The sequence below is a fragment of the Piliocolobus tephrosceles genome, chromosome 6 (genome assembly GCF_002776525.5).
Source record: "Piliocolobus tephrosceles isolate RC106 chromosome 6, ASM277652v3, whole genome shotgun sequence".
In the NCBI taxonomy this organism is placed as follows: domain Eukaryota; kingdom Metazoa; phylum Chordata; class Mammalia; order Primates; family Cercopithecidae; genus Piliocolobus; species Piliocolobus tephrosceles.
In genome coordinates this window covers 31,478,265-31,502,710 of record NC_045439.1, presented here as the reverse complement: position 1 = coordinate 31,502,710, position 24,446 = coordinate 31,478,265, and the positions used below count along the sequence as shown (strand labels likewise).

Here is a 24,446-nt window from a genome sequence, read left to right as displayed (position 1 = left end):
CAAAAAAAAAAAAAAAAAAAAAAAAAAAAAAAAAAAAAAATTCAAAAGAATCTGTGAAAAACAAGTCTTATGTAAGACTTCATGTAACAATTTTTGCTTATAAATAAAATTAATGACAAAACAAAAATAGTTTCAGAACAACAATTTGTCTATGTTCTATGATCAAGTCCTCAAATGATATATTGAGGAAAGAATTGGTAAACAAATGCTCATCTATTATACAACCTGTTTATAACATGCACAGTACATTCTGTGAAAATACACCGAAGAGAGAACATCCACCCAGGGCCAATGAGGAACTGTTCCTCCAGTAGAAGATGTGTGGCTTTATCTAATGATAACAATTTTATTATCACCACCCTGAATATTGTGCCAAAGCTACAAGTCAGGGTTTCTGAGAGTGGTAAACACATTTGCTGTTCTTACATTGATTATACATGTTTAATCCAAAATGCCCAAGCTCCCAAAATGCTATAAATTTTATTTCTCCTCTATACATTAAACAGTAACTTCCAAATAAATTATTTGGAAATATGCCCAGTTTCCAATCATAATTACAAATTAGTATAGTCTTGCATGGCATACCCAGCTTAAATAAAATTCAAATTTTATTTTTAATTAATTTACTTATTTTTTAAGAGATGGAGTCTCACTATGTTGCCCAGGCTATAGTGCAGTGCCTAGTCACAGGCACAATCAGCACACTATATAGCCTTGAACTCCTGGTCTCAAGTGATCCTCCCACCTCAGCCTCCTGAGTAGCTGAGACTATAAGTGCATGCCACTGTACCCATCTTGAAACTCAAAGTTTAAAATAACAGGCAAAGAAAGGCCAGGAGTGATGGCTCACACCTGTAATCCCAGCACTTTGGGAGGCCGAGTTGGGCAGATCACCTGAGGTTGGGAGTTAGAGACCAGCCTGACCAAGATGGAGAAACCCCATCTCTACTAAAAATACAAAATTAGCTGGCGTGGTAGCAGGTGCCTGTAATCCCAGCTACTTGGGAGACTGAGGCAGGAGAATTGCTTGAACCTGGGAAGCAGAGGTTACATGAGCCGAGATCGTGCCATTGCATTTCAGTCTGGGCAACAAGAGTGAAACTCCATCTCAAAATAAAAACAATAAAAAAAAAAAAAAAAAAGACAAAGAAAAACTCCTACAGACCCACCTCTGGATAACGGGCAAATACTGGATTGTCCCATTCTGAGAACAAAGACTGAAGCGATTCGCTACTAACGGTATCATCCACAGTATCTAGGGCAAAAGGGAACAGGTAAAGTTGGCATCCAGAACCACAGGGAAAGGAAGGAATGGCATTTCCTGTTTGGTGAGCTGTAGCCTCAAGACCAAAGATCACATACATTGTTTCTATATTCTACAAATGTTCAGTGTTTGGTATATCTCTAAATTATTTTGATCTGTTACTTTTTAAACTAGAGTTGGTGACTGTATCTTCTGGCATTACAACTTTTCTCCAAACTGTTTACAAGATATATTTTGGAATACTGACAGAGAAGCTATGGCTCAAATTTGTAGCCTTACTGCCTTTAAATAAAATATACCTTATCTATTTTTAAACAAATGCAAAAAATTGATGTCTGTAGCTTTTTTTTGAAGAGTTTTGCTTACATAAAACTGCAGCAACTTGGAGGGTAAGTCCAGCCTTTTTAAAAATAAGAAACATGTCCCCTAATTACAAGACACCACAGACTATGCATAATCAGCAAATATTGACCTCAAGTCTGGAATAGTAATTTCTGATCTAAATGCATGCACTAAATTAATTAGTTCCACTGTTAAATAGCGCCATGGGGAATTCCTGATTCCAGTACAGCACAGCTGGCACTGATCAAGCTTAATGCAAGCCTGCTTTGTTTTTTGAGTTAGGTGGTACGATGTGTACTGGGTGCCCCAGCAGTCTCTGCCACCCCTACCTCTGTTATCCTGTCTCATCACAGTCCTCTCTGCTCGAGCTCCCGGAAGGAAAGGAAGAACAAGGTCGCTTCTAAAAGGATGACACCTGTACTGAGACCCTAAATATAAGAAAGAAAAACCTAGAAATGTGAACTTAAAATACAAGTAAACTCTTTAAAAATTTAATCACATAAAACCTCTTTCTGCATAAACTGAATCAAGACATAAAGCAGACTACTAAACACCAGATTGAGAATCAGAAATCCTTTAATGAAATTATGCTGTCAATATAGGACTCTATATTAATGCTTAATTCCATTATCCATTCATACCAGGCAGAATGAAGGCCTAGAATAGGTCACTGTGATTCTCAATGGGGGGCCATTTTGCACGACGGGACATCAGCAATGTCTCGAGACACTTTTCTTTTTTTTTTGGAGATGGAGTCTTGCTCTGTCACCCGGGCTGGAGTGCAGTGGTATGATCTCAGCTTACTGCAAGCTCCGCCTCCTGGGTTCAAGTAATTGTCCTGCCTCAGCCTCCCAAGTAGCTGGGATTACAGGCATGTGTCACCACACCTGGCTAATTTTTTTGTATTTTTAGTAGAGATGGGGTTTCACCATATTGGCCGGGCTGGTCTCAAACTCTTGACCTTGTGATCCGCCCGCCTCGGCCTGCCAAAGTGATGGCATTACAGGCGTGAGCCACCGTGCCTGGCTTGAGACACTTTTCATTGTCACAACTTAAGTAAAGGGTTCTACATTCTACTAGCATCTAGCAGATAAAGGCCACGGATGCTGCTAAATATCCTACAATGCATAGGGCAAACACTACGACAAAAAATGATCCAGCGAAGCCCTGTGTTAAACATACAGCAGTACTTAATTGTCACCTATACCTTGGTGCAACCTTCACAGATCTCCAACTTATGTCTCTTATCTCCAATGTATGTCTCTATCCTAACATTTGTCTCATTATAAATAATACAACTATGTTTAGATAGCTATCTTCCCTAATAGTCCTGTGAACTCCTGAAAGCAAAGTCAGTTAACCTGCAATGTGACAGCATCTAGCACAGTGTGGATGATCAACAAATGTTTCATGAAAAAGTGAACAGGTGGACAAATGAAAGGTTCTCAATTCAAACTCCAGAGTCTAGTAAGATCTGGCCCAAATGCTGTTCTTCTCCATGAAGGATAATAAGATTTGAGTTTTAGAAACAATGCTGAATTTGACAGCTTTAGAACAGGAGGAAAACATGAGAGATAAATCCGTTGGACTAAACCTAGAGAGGTTAAGAATGATAAAATTAAGATAATGAATTGAAATAAGGTTTATAACTACTAACAGAAAGAACTGCATTAAATACATTTTAAAGAAAAAATTACCAAGGCTTGGGGACTTGACACTACTACTCAAAATCACCTTTATAGATCCTCTTTTCTGTACACTAAAATTTATCTTTTAGGCCAGTGGCTCATGCCTGTAATCCCAGCACTTTGGGAGGCTGACGCGGGCAGATCACCTGAGGTTGGGAGTTTGAGACCAGTTTGACCAACATGGAGAAATCCCATCTCTACTAAAAATACAAAATTAGCCAGGCGTGGTGGCGCATTCCTGTAATCCCAGCTATTCAGGAGGCTGAGGCAGGAGAATTGCTTGAACTCAGAAGGCAGAGATTGCAGTGAGGCGAGATCGCACCATTTCACTTTATCCTGAGCAACAAGAGCAAAACTCCGTCTCAAAAAAAAAAAAAAAATTATCTTTTAACAATTTATCTCATGTAACACTTTTATGTAAAGTTTGACAATGTCCTAATGTCATGATGTATATCGGCCATTTCCAGAAAGGTAGCAGGGTACTGAGGAGCCATCTGTTCATGGAACTTCTTTCTATACCAAAAATATTTTTCATTAGGAAACTATGAGTTAACATGGCTTTCAAAAGTTCATAAAAAAGTATGCTAATCCAGAATGTTAAGTAGGTTAAAGTGTTTTAAACATCTAGATTCGAAGGGAAGAGATATTTATGTTGAGTATGGCAGCTAAGATTTCCCCCTTTCTTTTAGCAACAGCTATCTCACAGTATAATGTAATCCAGTTATTTTTTGGCACCATATCAGAAGCAGTTGCATTTCAGGAAGATAAGGTGTCAGTGCTGTAGATTTACCTCTGATAAGCCTTCAATATAAGTCAGACATAAAACCACATAGATTGAAAAGCACATAAAGTGGCTTTAAGCGCAACTTGATAGTCTCAGGAACAACAGTGAAAGAAATAGTTTTCTCCTAATGAACACTACAAAATACTATGAAATACTACTGAAGTTACTACAGTGATTTTTTTTTTCATAAGGAAAAAACAGAAAACCACTGAAAAGTAAAGGTCTCATTTAACCTTAAAGAAATCACAGCTTCCTGCTAGAGGTACTCATGGTCAGGAGAAATTAGAAATTGACTTATAACTACATTTATACATGTTCCATTCTTCTGCAGCATTCAAAATTTTTAATATGGATACAGATGTAATGTTTATCCTCCTAGTACAAAGCCAAGATGATAGCCAGATGGAAATCAGGTTTATCACCTCCCAACATCTGGCTCCCAACACACTGCCAAAGCAGTATCACTTTAAATGTGGACTGTGAACCCAGAGTCCTAGTGCAGGCTCAAATGTAGCCCTGTGGTATGATCTAAAAGCTATATTGGCTGGGTACAGTGGCTCACACCTATAATCCCACCACTTTGGGAGGCCGAGGCAGGTGGATCACCTGAGGTCAGGAGTTTGAGAGAAGCCTGGCCAACATGGTGAAACCCCGTCTCTACAAAAATACAAAAAATTAGCCGGGTGTGGTGGCAGATGCCTGTAATCCCAGCTACTTGGGAGGCTAAGGCAGGAGGATTGCTTGAACCTGGGAGGCGGAGGTTGCAATGAGCCAGGATTATGCCACTATGCTCCAACCTGGGCAACAAGAGTGAAACTCTGTCTCAAATAAATAAATAAATAAATGCCATATCATTGTCTTCCTGAATAACAGCTACTTGTAACATAAAGAGATCAAGGAGATTTTACCATATGCATTACAATAAAGTACACTTGAAAAGTATAGTCATGAAAGTACACACTTGACCTATATTTTGAAAATTCATGCACAAGTCCTACTTTCCAGAAAGAAAAAGCTCATAAATGTAGTACTGTACTAAGCCACAGATTTTACTGGAAAACCTAGGATGATTACAGAATCATTCTGGCCCTTAACCTGGAAGCCATGCAGAGAAAGTTCCAGTAAAATACCATGCTGACACCGCAGGCACCTTTAAAGACAAGTTTCTAGGAAAGTTGGGCATTTGACAGGAAGGGAAAACAAGGTAGGAAAGTACTGTGGATCTTCCCAACTATTAATAGTATCATTTCATTAAAATTGGACAGTCTCACCCCCTTTTTTATTGTTATTCTAGATATATACCCATCACCCCCTTTCTTACACATACACACACTGACATCTTTTAACTGTATTCTCCATTTAAATAGTGTTGGACATAGAGGCTGGGTGCAGTGGCTCACACCTATAATCCCAGCACTTTGGGAGGCTGAGGCGGGTGGATCATTTGAGGCCAGGAGTTTGAGACCAGCCTGGCCAACATGGTAAAATCCTGTCTCTACTAAAAATAAAAAAATGTAGCTGGGCATGGTGGTACACTCTTGTAATCCAAGTTACATGGGAGACTGAGGCAGGAGAATCACTTGAACCGGGGGTGGGGGCAGAGGTTTCAGTGAGCCGAGGTGGCACCACTGCACTCCAGCCTGGGTGACAGAGCAAGACACCGTCTCAAAAAGAAAAAAAAGAAAAAAAAAACTAGTGTTGGACGTAGATAATCTTCATATAGCATGAAAATACAACGTATGTTTTATAAGTGGTCTTCAAAATGTTCTATCTGTTGAGATAATCTCTTTGGATAATGAGGATCTTACTCCTTGTCCAGCATTTCCATTTTCAAAAGCATCTCATGCGCATGAACAGTACATACTTACCATTCTCAAGTATGACATCCACAGCCACAGTTGTCAGGTCTTTAGTACAAGCAGCCTGAATGTCCTCAGTTGGGGCAATGAATGTGCTGAGTCCAGTCATTCTGTTGACATAAACCATTCTCCCCAGGGCTACATCGAAATGCTGCTGCCAATTCGAGCGACATGTGTTTGACTCTTCCGTTTCAGAACAGGCTCTTGCTTTAGATTCCTCACTTTGAAAACAAATTCCATTTTGGTCACCTGTGGCATCTTCTACCAGATTCATTAACATTCCACTGGGAGAGTCCGGACTTCCTGTGTGTTGTTCTGAAGCTCTGATAAGAACATCTGAATATTTACTGGTAACTTTAGAATTATCATAGGGCAATACCAAAGGAGTTTCTGATATCACACAGTTCTCTGTTGTATTGCTGTTAGAATGTGTTTTACTATTTTTATTAAAGGAATTATCCTGTGTGGCAGAATCTGATGTTGGGATGACACCATTCTCTGTTTTTTCATGTTCATTTTTAAATAACATACAAAAATCTTGTGTTAACACACTGCACAACTTGCTCTCTTTCCTACTGGAATCTGAATTTGGAAGTTCATTAAAATGACTCATCATCTCCATTGCTTGAGTTTCTCTTTCAGAACCCTTCCGTTTGGATAATTTAGAGGCTAGTGATTCAGATGACTTCTCAAAGTCCAAAGGTTTTCTATTAAAGAGAGATAACTCCTTCAGGGTCATGGGGCTTTCTCTCAAACTAGGCATCTGTTGTTCTAAACAATCTTCATCCTTGGAGAATGGAAACTTCTCTGAGTCAAGGATGTGGCTTGCTGGTTGGCAACTACTATCTGAATCACTATGCTTCATAGTAGTGATTTTACAAACATCAGAGTTGTCTAAGCGGTTCTTGTTCTTCAGCAGAATGTCAGGTTCAACTTGAGGACTGAGATTGGTAGTGACTCCGTTACTTTCCTCTACTTCTGTATCCAGAGGATTTTCAACCCTCCCATATTGCCTCTTAAACTTCTCTAAAGATCCTAGCTGTGAACTCAAGCTTAGCTTCTTACGGACGATTGGTTTGGAGGAAACAATTAATTTATCTGTTTTCTTGATATCATTTGAAACGTGTCTATACCAGGGGAAAGCGGGGGATATATCAGATAATATGCAACCTGTTTGTGATTTTTTGCTATCTTCCTGAAAAGTAGAAAACTTTGCATAAGTTGCTGTAGGTTCATTCTCTAGCCCACAACTTACATTTGTTCTGCAAATTTTTTTGTTGGGCAATTGACCAGATTCTTTACTCAAAGTGCCGGCTAAATCTTTGAGGTCTAGAGTTTCAGCTGAATGACATGTTCTATTTCCAAATGTTTCTTGGGCACGTGTGGGACCAGGTCTAACATAATTTTTAAATGCATGTTCTGTTTCAGTTGATTTAGTTTTCTCATTTTGTACTATATGAGTTATAAAGCCAGTGGAACATAATTTAACTCGTCCGTAACTAAAAACATTTCTTCTTCCACAATTGCTAGGCACTTTTTTTTTCTCCCTCTCTGTCTGAGCACTGTGTACTCCCAATAATGTTGTCGCAAAAGGCAGAGGCTGGCATCCCACTTCAGTAGCATCTTTAAATCTCTCTGGTTGATTCTGAATTCTATTATTTTTCATGATGTTGGCAGCCATGTCATTAACAGTAGTACTTTCTTTCCATATTTCTAGATCCTCCCCACTCTTTTCAAAGTGACATGGTGTCTGAAAAGGGCTTAAAAACATTTCTGAACTGGTTCCACATGGGTTTTCTAAAGAGCTATGTTCCAGGCAAGATTTTTTATGTTTCTCATTTTCTCCTGCTTCTGATGCTACAATTGTCTCTTGTCCTAACATCTTTGATTCTGAGCAAGAGCTGTCTTTGTTTTGTAAAGATGGCTCTGTCATTTTGCTATGGCCTGGACCACCTGATTCATAAATGTATAAAAATGCATCATTTGTATTTTTTCTGATAGCTTCTAAATCCCTAGAATTCTGTGTGCTTATGTCTTCTGCAGTAGCTTTTCTTTTCACAGCTTTTGATTGCAAATTAAACATCTCATAGGAATCTAAAATATTATTACATGCTTCCTGGAAACTGCCCTGGTTACTCCTCTCATCGGAAGTCACACGCTTCTGAAGAGTAGCATCAAATAAATTAAAACCATTATCTTCACTAAATTCCTTAATATCCTCACCTGATAATTCCACAAATAATTTTTCTTGCTTTAAAAACATTTTCACTCCTTCCTGAATGCAAAACAAGAGAGTGTCCCAGTTCTGAAACTCAATCAGAGTTTTGGCTGGCTCCATGCACACATCATACTCACAGAATTGGCACTGCACATTAATTACATATATGCCATAGAGTTCTGGGGTAGACCGGTGCCGAAGACTTGAATTCATTTGCCTACTGGTGGAACCGTTCTTTGGCTTGCATATAATACTTTCTTTCCTTAATAAAAAGTCAACGAGTTTATGTAGCTTTGTCCTTAAAACTAGTCTTTTGTTCACAAACAAAAACTGCATATTCTTATTGTAATGTGCTTCAGAGCTGATATAGCCACTAAGCTCAAACTGTTTATATTTAAAACTTATTTCTCTCAGCTTTTGGGACTTTCCCAATCCATAAATTTGACAAAATCGGGAACATACGTCTTTGGTTTTAGGGAGCTGAAGAACCATGGAACCAGAAACATCATTTCTCAAAGAGAAAGAGATGGAGGGGTGCATAAGTGAGAGAGCTTCTATCCTCTGCCTAACCTTCTCAAACTCCAGTCTAGGGTCCATGCATTTCCTCCTTACAGGTAGCTGATAAAATAGGTTATACACTGTTACAGTGGTCCCAGCGCTTGGTCTAGTCACATCAGCTTCACAAGCTTTCAGGGCTTTTCCACTCTGAAACAGTTTCACAAAAGTTTTCATTGTCCTGTTTTTCTTGGATGAAATTTCCACAGCGCTGGCCATGTCAGCAATATTTGCCAAGGCCTCTCCTCGGAAACCATAAAACCTTGGATTCTCCAAGTCCTGTACCGAGTGGCATTTACTGGTGAAATAACGATTTCCCACTTTCTCTACATCATCACTCCCCATCCCAAATCCATTGTCTATCACTTGAACTTGGAAGGTTTCCATATTCACCCTGACAGCCACACATTTTGCTTCAGCATCAATACTGTTGAGGGCAAGTTCCTCAACACATTGGCCCAAGGAGCTTATGGCCAAACCAGAACGCAATTTGGCTTGTACTTCAACTGACAAGCACTTGATCATGGTAGGTAGAAAGATGGTGAGAATGCCAGGCACTGGTTTCCTTCTCTGACTGGAAATAATTGCCTATAAGAGAAAAAAACCACACACATACACATAATCAAAGCTTCAGCATTACACATTTCTTTCAAGCATTATGAAGAAATAGCATTTGAGGTAAATGAAATCGCTCTTATTAAACCAAATTGTGAAACAAAGCAAAACAAAGTTATACCACTGATCTCTAGGCACAGCTCATGCTTGGTGCAATGAATTAACATCCAAAGAAACATTCATAATTTCATAATTTTCAATGCTCCTTTCTAAATCCCACATGTCCTAAAGTGAAATCATAATTACACTTGAAGTTGACCGGTAAAGACAGTATTCAAAATTCTAACCACTTCACCAAAAACAGATGCCTAAATTAAATACAGCTAAGGAACATTAGATAGAAATTATTCATGACAAAAATGTCCAAGCTAGTTTCATAACATTTATACATTACACAATAACCATGACTTTTAGAAAAATACTTATAATGAATTGCTAAGACATTGCAATAAGGTGAAGCAACAGGAAGAAATTTTAAGAATCATATTGTAATCAAAGAGAAATTGGGGGCATTAAGAGATTATTATTATTATGGTTAAGTATAGTCACCTCAGGGAAAGAGGCTGGGAATGGGGAAAGATAAAGCAGGAAAATTCCTTTTCATATAAACCTTTCTTTGCCATTCGATTGTTAAATCCTGTTCATGTATTACTCTGATGTTTTTAGAAGGTCGTTATTATTCTTTTCTGAAACAGGGTCTTGCTCTGTCACCCAGGCTGGAGTGCAATGACACAATCTCGGCACTGCAGCCTGCACCTCCTGGGCTCAAGCAATCCTCCAGCCTCAGCCTCTCCAGTAGCTGGGATTACAGGCGCGCACCACCACGCCTGGCTAATTTTTGTCTTTTATGTAGAGATGGGGTTTCACCATGTTGACCAGCCTGGTCTCAAACTCCTGAACTCACGTGATCCTCCCGCCTTGGCCTCCCAAAGTGCTGGGATTACAGGTGTGAGCCACCGCGCCCGGCCAGAAGGTCATTATTATTAATATTCTTTTGGTCTTTACAGACGGGCATAAACTACCTTGGTAATAATAATGATGGCATGGGGCTGCCTGAATTTGATTTTAAGTTTTCCTGCAAGTAAAAGCACAAAACCAAAAAACACTTAAAAAACCCAAACCCTAAGATTCTAGTGCCATTAAAGGTCTCCCCCTCTTCTCCATCAGTGAGAGCCGCATGGGGGAGCCCCCTGTAGGCGATGGGGTTGGTTTTCCAAACTCGGGAAAATCAGGGCTCTAACTGCAGAACTTCTGCTGCTTTCTAAGCAAATGCACTTCGCAGCCTGCAGCAAGTGAGGGGCAAACGTTTAACAAGTATTCCGATTAATGTAAACCCAACGATTTCCTTATGACGCCTCCCAGCGCCTGGGACTGACGGAACGCACGGGCCTGGATCCAGGGCCCGGGGGCCTGGGAGCGCCGCGCGGGCCGCGTCCAGGGCAGCGCCGCCTTCCCGCCAGGCCCAGCCCCTCCCCAGCCAGCCCCGTCCTTGTCCCCAAACCGGGCCCGCCCTGCCGCCAGGCCGCCGGGCCTCCGGGGTCCTAGCGCATCCGGCTCCGAAAGCTGCGCGCAGCCATCATCAGGCCCTTCTGGTGTTAGAAGAGCCCCCGGCAACATCTTTTCGTCGCGTGCTTCCCCCAGAGTCACCTTGAGTCCCGCTTAACCAATTCTCGGACACCAACCACCCGGGACGCCGACGCGCGCACCTTGGGTCTTGAGGCTCGTGCACGTGCGAGTCCACGAGCATGCGCTTCGGAGGGGGCGCGCCAGGTCACGACACACCAGTGCGCATGCGCATCAGGTGTTTCCCCACAGGGATCCGCATCCCAGGGTTCAGTGAACGGGTACCTACAGTCTCAATCCTTATCTCCTTTTGGCATGGTGTGAAAGACTATGTCGTAACTTTTACTTTTGTTTTTATGTTTTTTTTTTTTTCCCGTGTGTTCCCTTTCCTTTTTTTCTCATTTTCACCTTTGCTCTTAACTACAGTTTAATTCAATATATATTTTATGTTTGCTTATTGTCTTCTCTCCCTAGAATGTAAGCTATGTGAAGGTAAGGAGTTTATATATTTTGTTTACTGCTGTATCCCAGTTACTAAGAGCAGTGCCTGGCTTATGGTAGGCACTGAATGAATGAATAATTCCAGAGGCTTCCATCTTAGAATTATAGCATTTGGAGCTGGAAAAGATTGAGAAACTGTCTAACTCAACTCTTTTTTTTTTTTTGAGACGGAGGCTGTTGCCCAGGCTGGAGTTCAATGGCGTGATCTCAGCTCACCACAACCTCCTCCGCCTCCTGTGTTCAAGAGATTCTCCTGCCTCAGCCTCCCCGAGTAGCTGGGATTACAGCCATGCGCCACCACGCTCGGCTAATTTTGTATTTTGCATAGAGCCTGGGATTTCTCCATGTTGGTCAGGCTGGTCTTAAACTCCCGACCTCAGGTAATCTGCCCGCCTTGGCCTCCCAAAGTGTTGGGATTACAGGTGTGAGCCACCACACCCGGCCTTTGCTCAACTCTTAATTTACAGACGACAACACCAAGACTCTCTTCACTGACTTGAATCTCCCCAATGCCACCACAGCTTCTTTTATAACTAAAGGAGAGCAGAACTCTGAGAATGCTGTGAGAATAAAGTGTTTTGAAATTGTTAACCAGTCCTTAGTTTTTGCTTTCTATCTCATTTTCATTGAGAATTTATTTAAAGTGGAATTTACAACAAATTTGTCAGACCTGGTAAGCATTTGATATATACTAGTTTAGTGACTAACCAAACCCAACCAACCAGTCTTCTAGGGCTGATTAAGCAAAATCCTGATAACTGTTTATGATTATTACTATAGCTAGGGCTGCCATAACAAAATACCTCAGACTGAGTAACTTAAGCAGCAGCAGTCTATTTCCTCTGAGGTCTAGAGACTGGAAGTCTGAGATCAAGGTGTTGGCAGCAATGATTTCTTCTGACGCCTCTCCTTGGGTTGTAGATGGCCATTTTCACAGGGTCTTTCATTTTTGCACACGTGTCTATGTCCAGTATGTTGTCTTATAAGAACACCAGTCAGACTGGAGTAGGGCCCACCCTCACAGCCTCATTCAACCTTAATCACCTCTTTAAAGGCTCTGTGTCCAAATACAGTCACTTTCTGAGGTACTGGGGACTGGGACTTTAACATATGAATTTGGTGGGACACAGTTCAGCCCGTAACATAACTTTATGTGAATTCCTTACCCAGAGAAAAGAAACAACAGCAGAAGTAATTCATCCAAACATCATGTGAACAGAGCTAACAAATTGAACTTGTGGTATTTGTTCTTATTAGGCATGCAATTTCTTGAAGAACATTTCATAGAAACCATTTAAAGAAATGACTAAGTAACATAACTTTTTTCTTTCAGACTTCTTTAAATTACCTCAAAATCCTCTTCCCACGAATGTTTACTGAATAAATACCTCTTATTTCGCCGAAAAGGAAGTTCACTGAAGATTTTTAAAAAGTACTCTAAGCAGAAGGTTCTAACGTTTTTATTGATTAAATTTGTGTACAGTTGTAATCCTTCCATCATACAGGTCATATATAATAACATTCAAATATCTGACATTAAAATAACTTATTGACTAATGCTAATATAACACAAAATAGTTCTATCTCTATTAACAATAAAAACCAAACCACTGAGTTTATCTTAGAAAACTTAAATTCAGGCCATTATTTTACAATTTGGAAGTCCGAGTAATCCAACTTTAAGATGACTTTCTCATTGTTGAAGTTTGCTTTGTCGATGTGTGATTTGGGACTTCCTCTTGTTTCAAGCCATTCCTGCATATGACGCACCTTGGAGATGGGACCTTGCAATTGTCCTTGCACTGTGCCCCGGTCAGTGTTCTGGACCCAGCCTACCAATCCCAGCTTTTTACCCTCAGCCTAAGGGGGGAAAAAAGAGAGAGAGATCCACTGAGATTGAGGAAAACAAGGTAAGACTACAATCTGTTGCCAGAATCTTGGCCTATAATCAAACCACTGAAACTAATTTGATATTGCCCAGAGCAGTCAAAAGAAAGACAGCAAGAAGGATCTCATTGCTTATATTCACATGAAGTGTTGACCACTTGACTCCATGTCTTTCTTCTACCCTATAAAACCCAGGCACTAGAATTTTTCAGTGTGAAGTCAATTTGGTTAAGTACCAAAGACTTAAGTCCAAAACAGATGCTTTTGAAATGATCCCCTAAGGCTGATTGTTTTTAGAATACTGGACTGTATCTTGCTCATTTTCCCTTCCCCTAATCAAGAATTTATTGGGTATGTTAAATGGAAAAAGCATGAAGTTATTTGATCCTTCCCTTTGCCATTAACCAGGACCACACCTAAAATCCAGATGAATTTGTGTTATATCTTTAAAGATCATTAGAAAGTATTTCACAATTTCCTGAGCAACTCATCCCATTGTTCTTACTGTAGTAAAACTGTCTAACCCAATATATTTATGTTGTAGCCAAAGCCCACTTTGTTGTCTTCCTAGAAAAGGAAGCTGGTGATCAGCCTCTCAAGAGCAAACCATGAGACTACATAACTATCAGGTTTTCACTTGACTTTCTTCTCTTCTGTCTAAATAATCACAATGCCTTTAGGCTTATGAAAAGCATCTAATCATTATAGTGGCTTATCCTTTTTAATGTTCTTTCCTTTTATTAAACTGTGGCAAGGCTGAATGTTTAGGAAAGGTAGCAATGTTTTGGAGGTAATTTTATTTTTGTATACATTTATGATTAGAATATTAAGTCACTGTTAAAGTAATCTATCTAAATAGAAAGTGTTGGATTACAAAAGAAAATGGGAGTTAACATGATTGCATGTCAAAATGTGGGAAATTGCTGGAGTTGGCCAAAGAAAACGTATGCATAGCAAAAAAAATGTTTGATGAGGAATTTAAGTATCCATCAAATCAAAGACATGTTCAAAGCAAAGACATGTTTGCTTAATGAACAAAACAGACTCCAACCAAATAAATAACCATTTGAAGGATACAAAGGAAATTAAAGAATGAAGAAAAATAGAAGATGCCTACCCGATGCACTGCTAAGTGCCAAAGAAGATACCATAAAAGAAGAACGCTGAGAATGAATTTTGAGTAAGACTCCACATCCAACTGACTTGGTATAACAACTGCCCTCTTCTGCTTCAAATTAACCCGGGGAGCTGACTATCTCCAGTTCTTAAGAGTTATCTTATATGTATGGTAAATAGCTATAAGAATGTGCAGTTTTAAACAGGAGGTTTAACAGTAAAATAAATCTTTAAAAATTTGCAGTGTGATTTATCTGAACTCTCTTTTTTTTTTTGGAGACAGAGTCTTACTCTGTCGCCCAGGCTGGAGTGCAGTGGCGCGATCTCAGCTCACTGTAAGCTCCGCCTCACGGGTTCACGCCATTCTCCTGCCTCAGCCTCCCAAGTAGCTGGGACCACAGGCTCCCGCAACCACTCTCAGCTAATTTTTTTGTATTTTTACAAAGATGGGGTTTCACTGTGTTAGCCAGGATGGTCTCAATCTCCTGACCTTGTGATCCGCCCGCCTCGGCCTCCCAAAGTGCTGGGATTACAGGCATGAGCCACTGCACCTGGCCTTACCTGAACTCTTGAGAGTTGAACAGAATGCTACAAAATTTGACCAGTGTTGAGAATGGGTGTTTCCTACTGGTTTCATTTGTGTGCTCAACTCTGTTCTTATTTTTTTAACGATAGCATAATGTTATTGACTCATGTTCAGTTTTGAATATCTATTGCACAAGTAAACAGGGTTTTTCTCCCCTAAGAAAATTCCAAAAAGCGAATTCTACCTCATAACCATATTTTTGCTTACACAATCATCTGACAACATTTTAAGGTATATAATCACCAACTCTAGTTGCAATCTAAAAAGAAACTCTCTTCAAATCAATAACCAAGATTTCTACCTTAGGATACTAGAAAAAGAAGAGCAAACTAAATTCAAAATGAGCAGAAAGAAAGAAATAAAGATTAGAGCAGAAATTAATGGAAAGCAGAAGAATGGAGAAAATCAATAAAACAGAAGTTGCTTCTTTGACAAGATCAACAAAATTGACAACCTTTAGCTAGACTGATAAAGAAAAAAGGATGAAAGTCTCAAATTACTAAAATCGAAATAAAAGAGGAGATATTACCACCAACCTTACAAAGATAGGATATAAGGGAATTCTATGAACAATTATATGCCAAAAAATTAGATTAACTTGGATGAAAAGAGACTTAATAACCTAGAAAGACAAACAACCAAAACTGAATCAAGAAGAAATAGAAAGGGTGAATAGACCTATACCAAGTAAAGAGATGGAATTTTTAATCAAAAACCTTCCCACAGAGAAAAAGCCCAGGACCAGATGGCTTCATAGGTAAATTCTATCAAATGTTTGAAAAACAATCCTTTACCAACCCTTCACAAGCTCTTCCAAAAAATAGAAGATCCAAACCAAGAATTAAGGGCTAAAAAAAATAAGAGGAAACACTTCCCAACACATTCTATTAAGCCAGCATTATCCTTATACTAAAACCAAAGCTAAAAAATAAAAATGAAAAATAAAGAGGAAAAAAAAAACCCAATGTAAAAGAAAAAACAAAGAAACTCCAAAACAACAAAGCTGTCACAAGAAAAAAACCACCAAAAAACCATAGACCAATATCTCTTATGAACAGAGATGCAAAAATCCTCAGCATAATACTAGCAAACCAAATCAGGCAACATATAGAAAGAATTGTACACCATGACAAATTAGGATTTCTTTCAAGGTTGCTTCAATATGCAAGAAGTAATCAACTTAATATGCCATATTAATAAAACAAAAGCTACATGATAATCTCAGTAGATGGCAAAAAAGCATTTGACAAAAACTAATACCTCTTTTTTGATCAAAACACTCAACAAACTAGGAACAGAAGGAAACTTCCTCAACCTGATAAAGGGAATCTGTGAAAAACCCACTGCTAACATCATATTTAATGGTGAAAGATTGAAAACCTTCCCACTAAGATCAGGAACAAGACAAGGATGTCTGCTACTACCACTCTACTCAATATTATACTTGAGGGTCTATCCACAGCTGGAAAAAGAAAAGGCATTCAGATTGGAAAGGAAAAAGCAAAACTATCTCTACTTGCAGATGACATATCTTGTATACAAAAAGTCCTAAGGAACATACACAGGCACACACTAGAGCTAATTAACAGTCTCACAAGGTTGTAGGATATAAGATCGATATACAAAAATCAATTGTATTTCTATATACTAGCAATGAAAAACTGAAAATGAAGTTAGGAAACAATTCCATTTATAATAGCATCAAAAAGATAAAATGTCTAGGAATAAATTTAACAAAAGAACTGCAAGACATACACGGAAAGTTACAAAACATTCTTGAAAGAAATTGGCCGGGCGCGGTGGCTCAAGCCTGTAATCCCAGCACTTTGGGAGGCCAAGACGGGTGGATCACGAGGTCAGGCGATCGAGACCATCCTGGCTAACACGGTGAAACCCCGTCTCTACTAAAAAAAATACAAAACACTAGCCGGGCGAGGTGGCGGACGCCTGTAGTCCCAACTACTCGGGAGGCTGAGGCAGGAGAATGGCGTAAACGCGGGAGGCGGAGCTTGCAGTGAGCTGAGATCCGGCCACTGCACTCCAGCCTGGGCAACAGAGCCAGACTCCGTCTCAAAAAAAAAAAAGAAAGAAAGAAATTAAAGACTATCTAAGTAAATGGAAAGACATTCCTTATTGATGTATTGGAAGACTTAATATTGTTAAGGTGATACTACTACCCAATTGATCTACAGATTCAACTCAATCTCTATCAAAATCCCAGTGCTTTTGCAGAAATCGAAAAATTGATACTAAAATTTACATGGAAACATAAGGGACCCAGAATAGCTAGAAATAATCTTGAAAAGGAAAAACAAAGTTGAAGAATTCACACTTCCCAATTTCAAAATTTACTACAAAGCTGCAGTAACTGAGACAGTGTGATATTGGCATAAGGATAGTGGCTTAGACCATTTCGTGTTGCTATAAAGAACTACCTGAGGGCCAGGCATGGTAGCTCACACCTGTAATCCCAGCACTTTGGGAGGCCGAGATGGGGGGATCATGAGGTCAGGAGTTCGAGACCAGCCTGGCCAAGATGGTGAAACCCCCTCTATTAAAAATACAAAAATTAGCTGGGTATGGTGGTAGGTGCCTGTAATCCCAGCTACTCAGGAGGCTGAGGCAGGAGAATCATTTGAACCTGGGAAGTGGAAGTTGCAGTGAGCCGAGATTGCACTACTGTACTTGAGGCTGGGCGACAGAGCAAGACTCCGTCTCAAAAAAAAAAAAAAAAAAAAAAAAAGAACTACCAGAGGCTGGGTAATTTATGAAGAGGTTTATTTGGCTTATGATTCTGTAGATCGTACAAGCATGAGACTGTCACTGGCATCAGGTGAGGGCCTTAGGCTGTTTCCACTCATAGTGGAAGGCAAAGGGGATTCTGCATGTGCAGAGATCATATGGTTAAACAGGAAGTGAGGCGGGGTGGGAAGAGGTGGGGGACCAGGCTCTTGTTAATAACCAGTTCTCACCAGGTGCAGTGGCTCACACCTGTAATCCTAGCACTTTGGGAGGCCGAGGCAGGTGGATCACCTGAGGTCAGGAGTTCGAGACCAGCCTGGTCAACATGGTGAAACCCCAACTCTACTAAAAATACAAAAATTAGCTGGGTGTGGTGGCGGGTGCCTGTAATCCCAGCTACTTGGGAGGGTGAGGCAGGAGAATCGCTTGAACCCTGGAGGCGGAGGTTGCAGTGAGCCAAGATTGTGCCACTGTACTCTAGCCTGGGCGACAAGAATGAAACTCCGTTTCAAAAAAATAAATAAATAAAAATAACAACCAGTTCTCAAGGGAACTAATAGAGTAAGAATTCATTGACCCTCCCACCCTGCAGGAAGGGCATTAATCTGCTCATGAGGGACCTGGCCCCATGACTCAAATACCTCCCATTATGTCCCACCTTCAACACTGGGGATCAAATTTCCACATGAGATTTGAAGGGGACAAACATCTCAACTACAGTAGGCAGACATACAGATGAATGGAATAGTATTGAGAGTCCAGAAATAAACCCTTACATTTATGTTGATTTTTGAAAAGGGTGCTATGACAAATGAATGTGGGAAATAATACTCATTTCAACAAATGGTGCTGGGACAACTGGATATTCACATGCAAAAGAATAAAGCTGGATTTCCTACCTCACATCACATAAAAATTAAACTGGATCAAAGACCTCAATCTAAGAGTGTAAATTATGAAACTTTGAAGAAAACAAAGGCGGCTGGGCGTGGTGACTCACGCCTGTAATCCCAGCACTTTGGGAGCCCGAGGCGGGTGGATCACGAGGTGGGTGGATCACGAGGTCAGGAGACCAGTCTGACCAACACGGTGAAATCCCATCTCTACTAAAAATACAAAAACTAGCCAGGCGTGGTGGTGCACATCCGTAATCCCAGCTACACAGGAGAATCGCTTGAACCCTGGAGGCAGAAGGCTGCAGTGAACCGATCGTACCACTGCACAGAGCAAGACTCTGTCTAAAAAAAAAGAAAGAAAGGAAAAGAAAAGATAGGCATGACAGCTGGGTGTGGTGGCTCACACCTGTAATCCCAGCACTTTGGGAGGCTGAGGTGGGCAGACTGCTTGAGATCAGGACCAGCCTGGGCAACTTGGGGAAATCCGGTCGCTACAAAAAACAAAAACAAAACAAACAAAAAACATAGGCATGAACCTTCATGACCTTGGATTAGGAAGATTTCTTAGACATAACACTTAAAGTACAAGCAAAAAAAGAACAGATAAATTTGATTTGACTTCATCAAAAGTAAAAACTTTTGTACTTCATAGACACTATCAAGAAATTAAAAAGACAACCCACAGAATGGGAGAAATGTTTGTATATCATATATCTGATAAGGGACTAGTATCCAGAATAAAAATATTCTTACGACTCAAGAATAAGGAGGCAAATAACTAAAAATGGGCAAAAAGATTTGAATGGACATTTCTCCAAAGAAGACAAAATATGCCAATAAGCACATGAAAACATGCTCAACATCATTAGTCATTAGGAAGGCAAATCAAAACCACACTGAAAGTATACACGTACAACAGGATATTATTCAGTCTTACAAAGAAAAAAAATTGTTTTTACTTTCATGATATAACACAGATGAACCTTGAGGATATTACGCTAAGTGAAATAAGCCAGCCACAAAAGGACAAATACTGTAAAATTCTACTTATATGAGGTAACTAGAATAATTGAATTAATAGAATGTAGATTTATGATTGTCAGGGACTTGGGGGAAGGAGAAAATGGGGAGTTAGCATTTAATGAATACAGAGTTTCAGTTTTGCAAGATGAAAAGCGTTCTGTAGATAAACAGAACAATGTACTTAAGACCACTGAATTGTACATTTAAAAATGGTTAAAACAGTAATTTTTATGTTATATGTATTCTACCACAATTTTAGAAGTAAGTGTGCTATATGGTTTCCAAATATTTTGGGATTTTCCAATTATCTTTTTTATTTTTATTTTTTAATGTGGTTTAGTTCCACTGTAGTTGCAGAATATTCCTCGTATGATTTAAATCCTTTTAAATTCATTAATACCTGAAAAACAACCAACCAACCACAATGAGATATTACCTCATACCCACTAGGATGGCTAACATAAAAGACAGTAACCATCGTTGGCAAGGATGTGGACAAACTGGAATTCTCACACATTGCCAGTGAGAACATAAAATGGTATAGCTACTTTGGAAAAGTTTGGCAGTTCCTCAAAAAGTTAAACATAAAGTTACCATATGACCCAGCAATCTACTCCTAGGTATGTGTATACTCAATGGAACTGAAAACATTGTCTACACAAAAATATGCACACATGTGTTCCCAGCACTATTATTCATAATGGCCAAAAATCAAACCCAAATTTCCATCAACTGATGAATGGATAAATAAAATGTGGTATATCCATACAATGGGATATTATTCAGCCATAAAAAGGAACAGGATACTAATACATGCTACAGTGTAGATAAACCTTGAAAACAATATGTTAAGTGAAAGGAGCCAGTCACAAAAAAAGGCCACATTTGTATGATTCCATTTATATTAAATATCAAGAATAGGGTGAACATGGTGGCTCACGTGTGTAATCCCAGCACTTTGGGAGGCCGAGGTAGGTGGATCACCTGAGGTCAGGAGTTCAAGACCTGCCTGGCCAACACAGTGAAACCCCGTCTCTACTAAAAATACAAAAATTAACTGGACGTGGTGGTGCATGCCCATAATCCTGGCTACTTGGGAGGCTGAGGGAGAATAATCACTTGAACGCGGGAGGCAGAGGTTGCAGTGAGCCGATATCATGCCACTGCACTCCAGCCTGGACGACAGAGTAAGACAGAGTTGAGACTCCGTCTCAACAACAACAACAACAACAACAAAAATCTAGAATAGGCAAATTCATAGAGACAGAAAGTAGGTTAGTGGTTATTAGGGGCTTAGGGGATGAGGAGTGAGTGCTAACAGGTAGGGGGTTTCTTTTTGGGATGATGAAAATGTTCTGGAATTAGTGCACAACTTTGTGAATATACTAAATATCACCAAATTATACACTTTAGGAGGATGGGTTTTATGGGATGTAAATTATATTCCAAGTTTTTAAAAGTCCCTGAATTATTATTTGCCACTTCTCTAGAAATGAAGGAATTTAAAATAAGAGGCTAGATAATATCAACAGCAAACAGACTACAGCAAAACAACTGTTCAAATGAACATATATATTTAAATGATTATAAATAGTAAAGAATAAGCTACAAGCCTAATTTTAAAAAAAGATGTCATTTTATATGCAGTTTTCCAATCAATATTTGTTTTTCTGCATTCTGTTATTCTTTCTTTAAACTGGGGAGAAGGGCAGGTAGAGAAAGATGGGCTATATATACCACTATCTGGCCCTTTTCCCTCAACAACTTTGACTAACCTTTGAAGCTATTATCTCAATCATCTTAATTTACAGGAACTTACCTGAATAATTGGTAGCAAAGCTAATTGGAACACAGCTCTTGCTATGAGTTTCAGCAATTCTGTTTTCAACAGTCATTTCCTATTTGAATGTCAGATGGGAAGAAATGATTTCTGAATAATTAGAATAAGAGGTATTGGTCGGGCACAGTGCTCACACCTGTAATCCCAACACTTTGGGAGGCCGAGGTGGGCGGATCACCTGAGGTTGGGAGTTCAAGACCAGTCTGACCAACATGGAGAAACCCTGTCTCTACTAAAAGTACAAAATTAGCGGGGCGTGGTGGTGCATGCCTGTAATCTCAGCTACCCAGGAGGCTGAAGTAGGAGAATGCTTGAACCCAGGAGGCGGAGGTTGCGGTGAGCTGAGATCGCGCCATTGCACTCCAGCCTGGGCAACAAGAGTGAAACTCTGTCTCAAGAACAAAAAAAAAAAGAAAAGAAAAGAAAAAGAGGTAGAAGGATCACTTGAGCCCAGGAGTTCAAGACCAGCCTGGGCAACATAGTTCTCTATTAAAAGAAAAAAAAAAAAAAAAGCTGGGTGTGGTGGCATGCACCTGTGGTCCCAGCTACTTGGGAAGCTGAGGAAGGAGGATCATTTGAGCCTGGGAGGTTAAGGCTGCAATGAGCTGTGACTGTGCCACCATCCTCCAGAAAAAAAGAGAAAAAGGAAAAAAGGTATTGACAATTCACATTCATATTTCAAAGATTCCCTCCAGGTTAGAATTTGAATATTCAGTACCACAGTCCCAGGAAGGAGACACTTAAGAACTTCTGCAGTCCTAACTCTATCTGTGGGATTAGAGACACACCGGGAAGGCAATAGCCAATACCTACAGAAGGCAGAGGGGAAATTGAGCTTGCATTTATGTGTGCCTGTTGAGGGAAGATTAACCACATTAAAGCAGAGGTAGAGGCTGCCAACAGTTTGTCCATCCCCTCAAATACTCCCTTATTGCTCTAGGAAGAATACCAGGCTCCACATTCAGTGTTCCCATCACCTATTCTGGAACGGATAGAGTTTTTAATAAGAAAAACGTCAGCTGGAAAAGGTAAATGTTCTTTCAAAACCAAAAAAAAAAAAAAAAAAAAAAGAATAGAAAGGAATTAAGTGGAGAATTGAGGGAAGCTTGGAGAAAGAGGTCTGAAGAAAGTGCAGCAGCTACAGAGGAAGCATTTATATATGTTATATACATGACATCAGGTCATCTAAATGCCATCTCTTCAATCAATGTTAGCCTTTCTATAAGAAATCTGACTTGGTTTGATGACACCACAACAGCGAGAACTGGTGAAGCCCTCTATTTCCCTTGGAAGAGAGAAGCTCATTAATATGTGTGTCTTGATGCTCAGGCACCACTGTTGGAAAAAGACCAATAATAACAGCAGGATAATCTTCCATTTACACCATGTTTTACCGATTGCACAGCATTTTCATACTCATTGCTCTACAAACTACCTCTTTGCCATGCAGCTAGCCAGCAGCTTCCAGTTCACATTTGTCAGGAACATGTCCCTTGTTCCTATGCCTACAACCTAGGTTACCACCCCAAAGCCTGCAGGCCACATACCTGAGTATACTTGCGGAAAAACACCCCTTGCACCTTCCCAAAAATTTCATAATCCACTGATAACAGGGTGTCTCCTTCTGCCATGCTCAAACCTGTCAGAAACCAGGAAAGTAGAAGAGTGAAGGGCTATTATTCCAGGACCCGCAAGCCTGAGTCAGAAAGGGCCACACCCACCCCTGTCCATCCTTAACCACTGCGACCTCTCCCCGACCTCCAGGTCCTGGAAATGGGAATCGTCACTGGATGTGATAAGGCGTGTGTGAAGGAAGAGCCAGACGCCGGGAGAGGGAGCTTCGGTACGCAGCTGCCCGCTGAAGCCTCTTCTGGGGAAATCACCTGCTGACCGATGACCTCCTTACATCCATTCCCGGTCCCGCTCCCTCACTGCCAGAATCCCCTGCTACTAACACCCAGAATCCCCTGCTACTAACATTTTAAGGCTAATTGACCTGACAAGCACACCCCGGGGGCCCCTCCCGGCTCACCCTCCTTGACTTCCCCACCGGCTGCCGGGATCACTTCGGGACCACCAGACCAACGGCTCACCAGGGCGCGCAGACCTCCGCGCCCGGAAGTTTAGTGTATAGCTGCTCCTTCGCTGTCTCTCATGCCCATCACCTCCAGCTGGCCAATCAGAGAGGGCGTCTCGGCCCGTGCCCGCTCAGAAGGCGGGATTTCAGGACGCGGTTGTCCGGCAACCCAAAAGCTTTGGGTTGGGTATCTGTCCAGGAACTCGGCTGGGCCTCCACAAACCTAGCCCTCATCCCATCTCAGTCAACAAGCGCACCCCTCTTCTCATTTTCTCATGGGGAGAAAAGCATAGACGAAGAAGTACATTGGGATATATTCAATCATTCAATTAAATACCGACTGACAGCTACACCTGTTCTAGGTGACCTGGCAAACGTTAGTGAACAAAACAGGATCCCTATCCTGAGGAGCTTAATTCTGGAGGTGAGAGACAAACAGTACACATTAAACATCATAAATAGCTTGTAATCTCAGCACTTTGGGAGGCCAACGCGGGCGAATCACTTGAGGTCAGGAGTTTGAGACCAGCCTGGCCAATATGGTGAAACCCCGTTTCTACCGAAAATACAAAAATTGGCCGGGCGTGGTGGTGGGCGCCTGTAATCCCAGCTACTCGGGAGGCTGAGGCAGGAGAATCGCTTGAACCCAGGAGGTGGAGGCTGCAGTGAGCCAAGATTGCCCCACTGCACTCCAGCCTGGGCAATAGAGTGAGACTCTGTCTCAAACAAATAAATGAATAAATAAAAGAAAAAATAAACATCATAAATATGTTGAGTAGATACATCCAACCTTTCTGTCCTTTTTCATTCAGTTCTTAAAGTTTGGGTCATAACTAATCTGGAATAGGGGATTACAGGAGCATAAGTGCACAGGAGGTCTCAATGGAGGT

At 40.5% G+C, this 24,446-nt stretch overlaps 2 protein-coding genes across 12 annotated transcripts in view; both read right to left on the bottom strand.

Moving 5' to 3' along the window:
• MLH3 (mutL homolog 3) overlaps positions 1 to 11,131 on the bottom strand; it is a 38,329-nt gene extending 27,198 nt beyond the window's left edge. For 5 of the 9 annotated variants that reach the window (XR_002724834.3, XM_023184125.2, XM_023184154.3 and 2 more), the window contains exons 1-4: positions 10,973 to 11,131; positions 5,947 to 9,298; positions 1,936 to 2,034; positions 1,170 to 1,255 (exon numbers count right to left, since the gene is read on the bottom strand). Coding sequence is in view for 8 of the 9 variants with exons in the window: in XM_023184125.2 (XP_023039893.2) it covers positions 1,170 to 1,255; positions 1,936 to 2,034; positions 5,947 to 9,235 (3,474 nt within the window). In the remaining variant the exon portion in view is untranslated. The remainder of the gene's footprint in view (positions 1 to 1,169; positions 1,256 to 1,935; positions 2,035 to 5,946; positions 9,299 to 10,972) is intronic. The other 4 variants (XM_023184146.3, XM_023184171.3, XM_023184131.3 and 1 more) reach the window with 3 other exon arrangements.
• A 1,686-nt stretch (positions 11,132 to 12,817) lies between these two features.
• ACYP1 (acylphosphatase 1) lies at positions 12,818 to 24,105 on the bottom strand. 3 transcript variants are annotated; one of them, XM_023184191.2, is made up of 3 exons: positions 23,573 to 24,105; positions 23,027 to 23,118; positions 12,818 to 13,249 (listed from the first exon to the last, which is right to left on the bottom strand). In XM_023184191.2, exons 2-3 carry the CDS (start codon positions 23,108 to 23,110, stop codon positions 13,034 to 13,036), a joined length of 300 nt encoding a protein of 99 aa, XP_023039959.1. In that variant the 5' UTR covers positions 23,111 to 23,118; positions 23,573 to 24,105; the 3' UTR covers positions 12,818 to 13,033. The 3 variants fall into 3 exon arrangements, with proteins under 3 accessions (XP_023039959.1, XP_023039956.1, XP_023039966.1); XM_023184188.2 differs by having other exon boundaries at positions 23,512 to 24,095; XM_023184198.2 differs by lacking the exon at positions 23,573 to 24,105 and adding an exon at positions 23,238 to 23,355.
• Positions 24,106 to 24,446: the final 341 nt, after the last annotated feature.

Excerpts from the sequence above, each read along its gene's own strand:
- ACYP1 (XM_023184191.2), bottom strand. The coding sequence starts at position 23,110 with ATGGCAGAAGGAGACACCCTGTTATCAGTGGATTATGAAATTTTTGGG. Across the intron at positions 13,250-23,026 it reads TTTTCCGCAAGTATACTCAG|GCTGAGGGTAAAAAGCTGGG; the intron begins GTATGTGGCCTG and ends TTCCCCCCTTAG.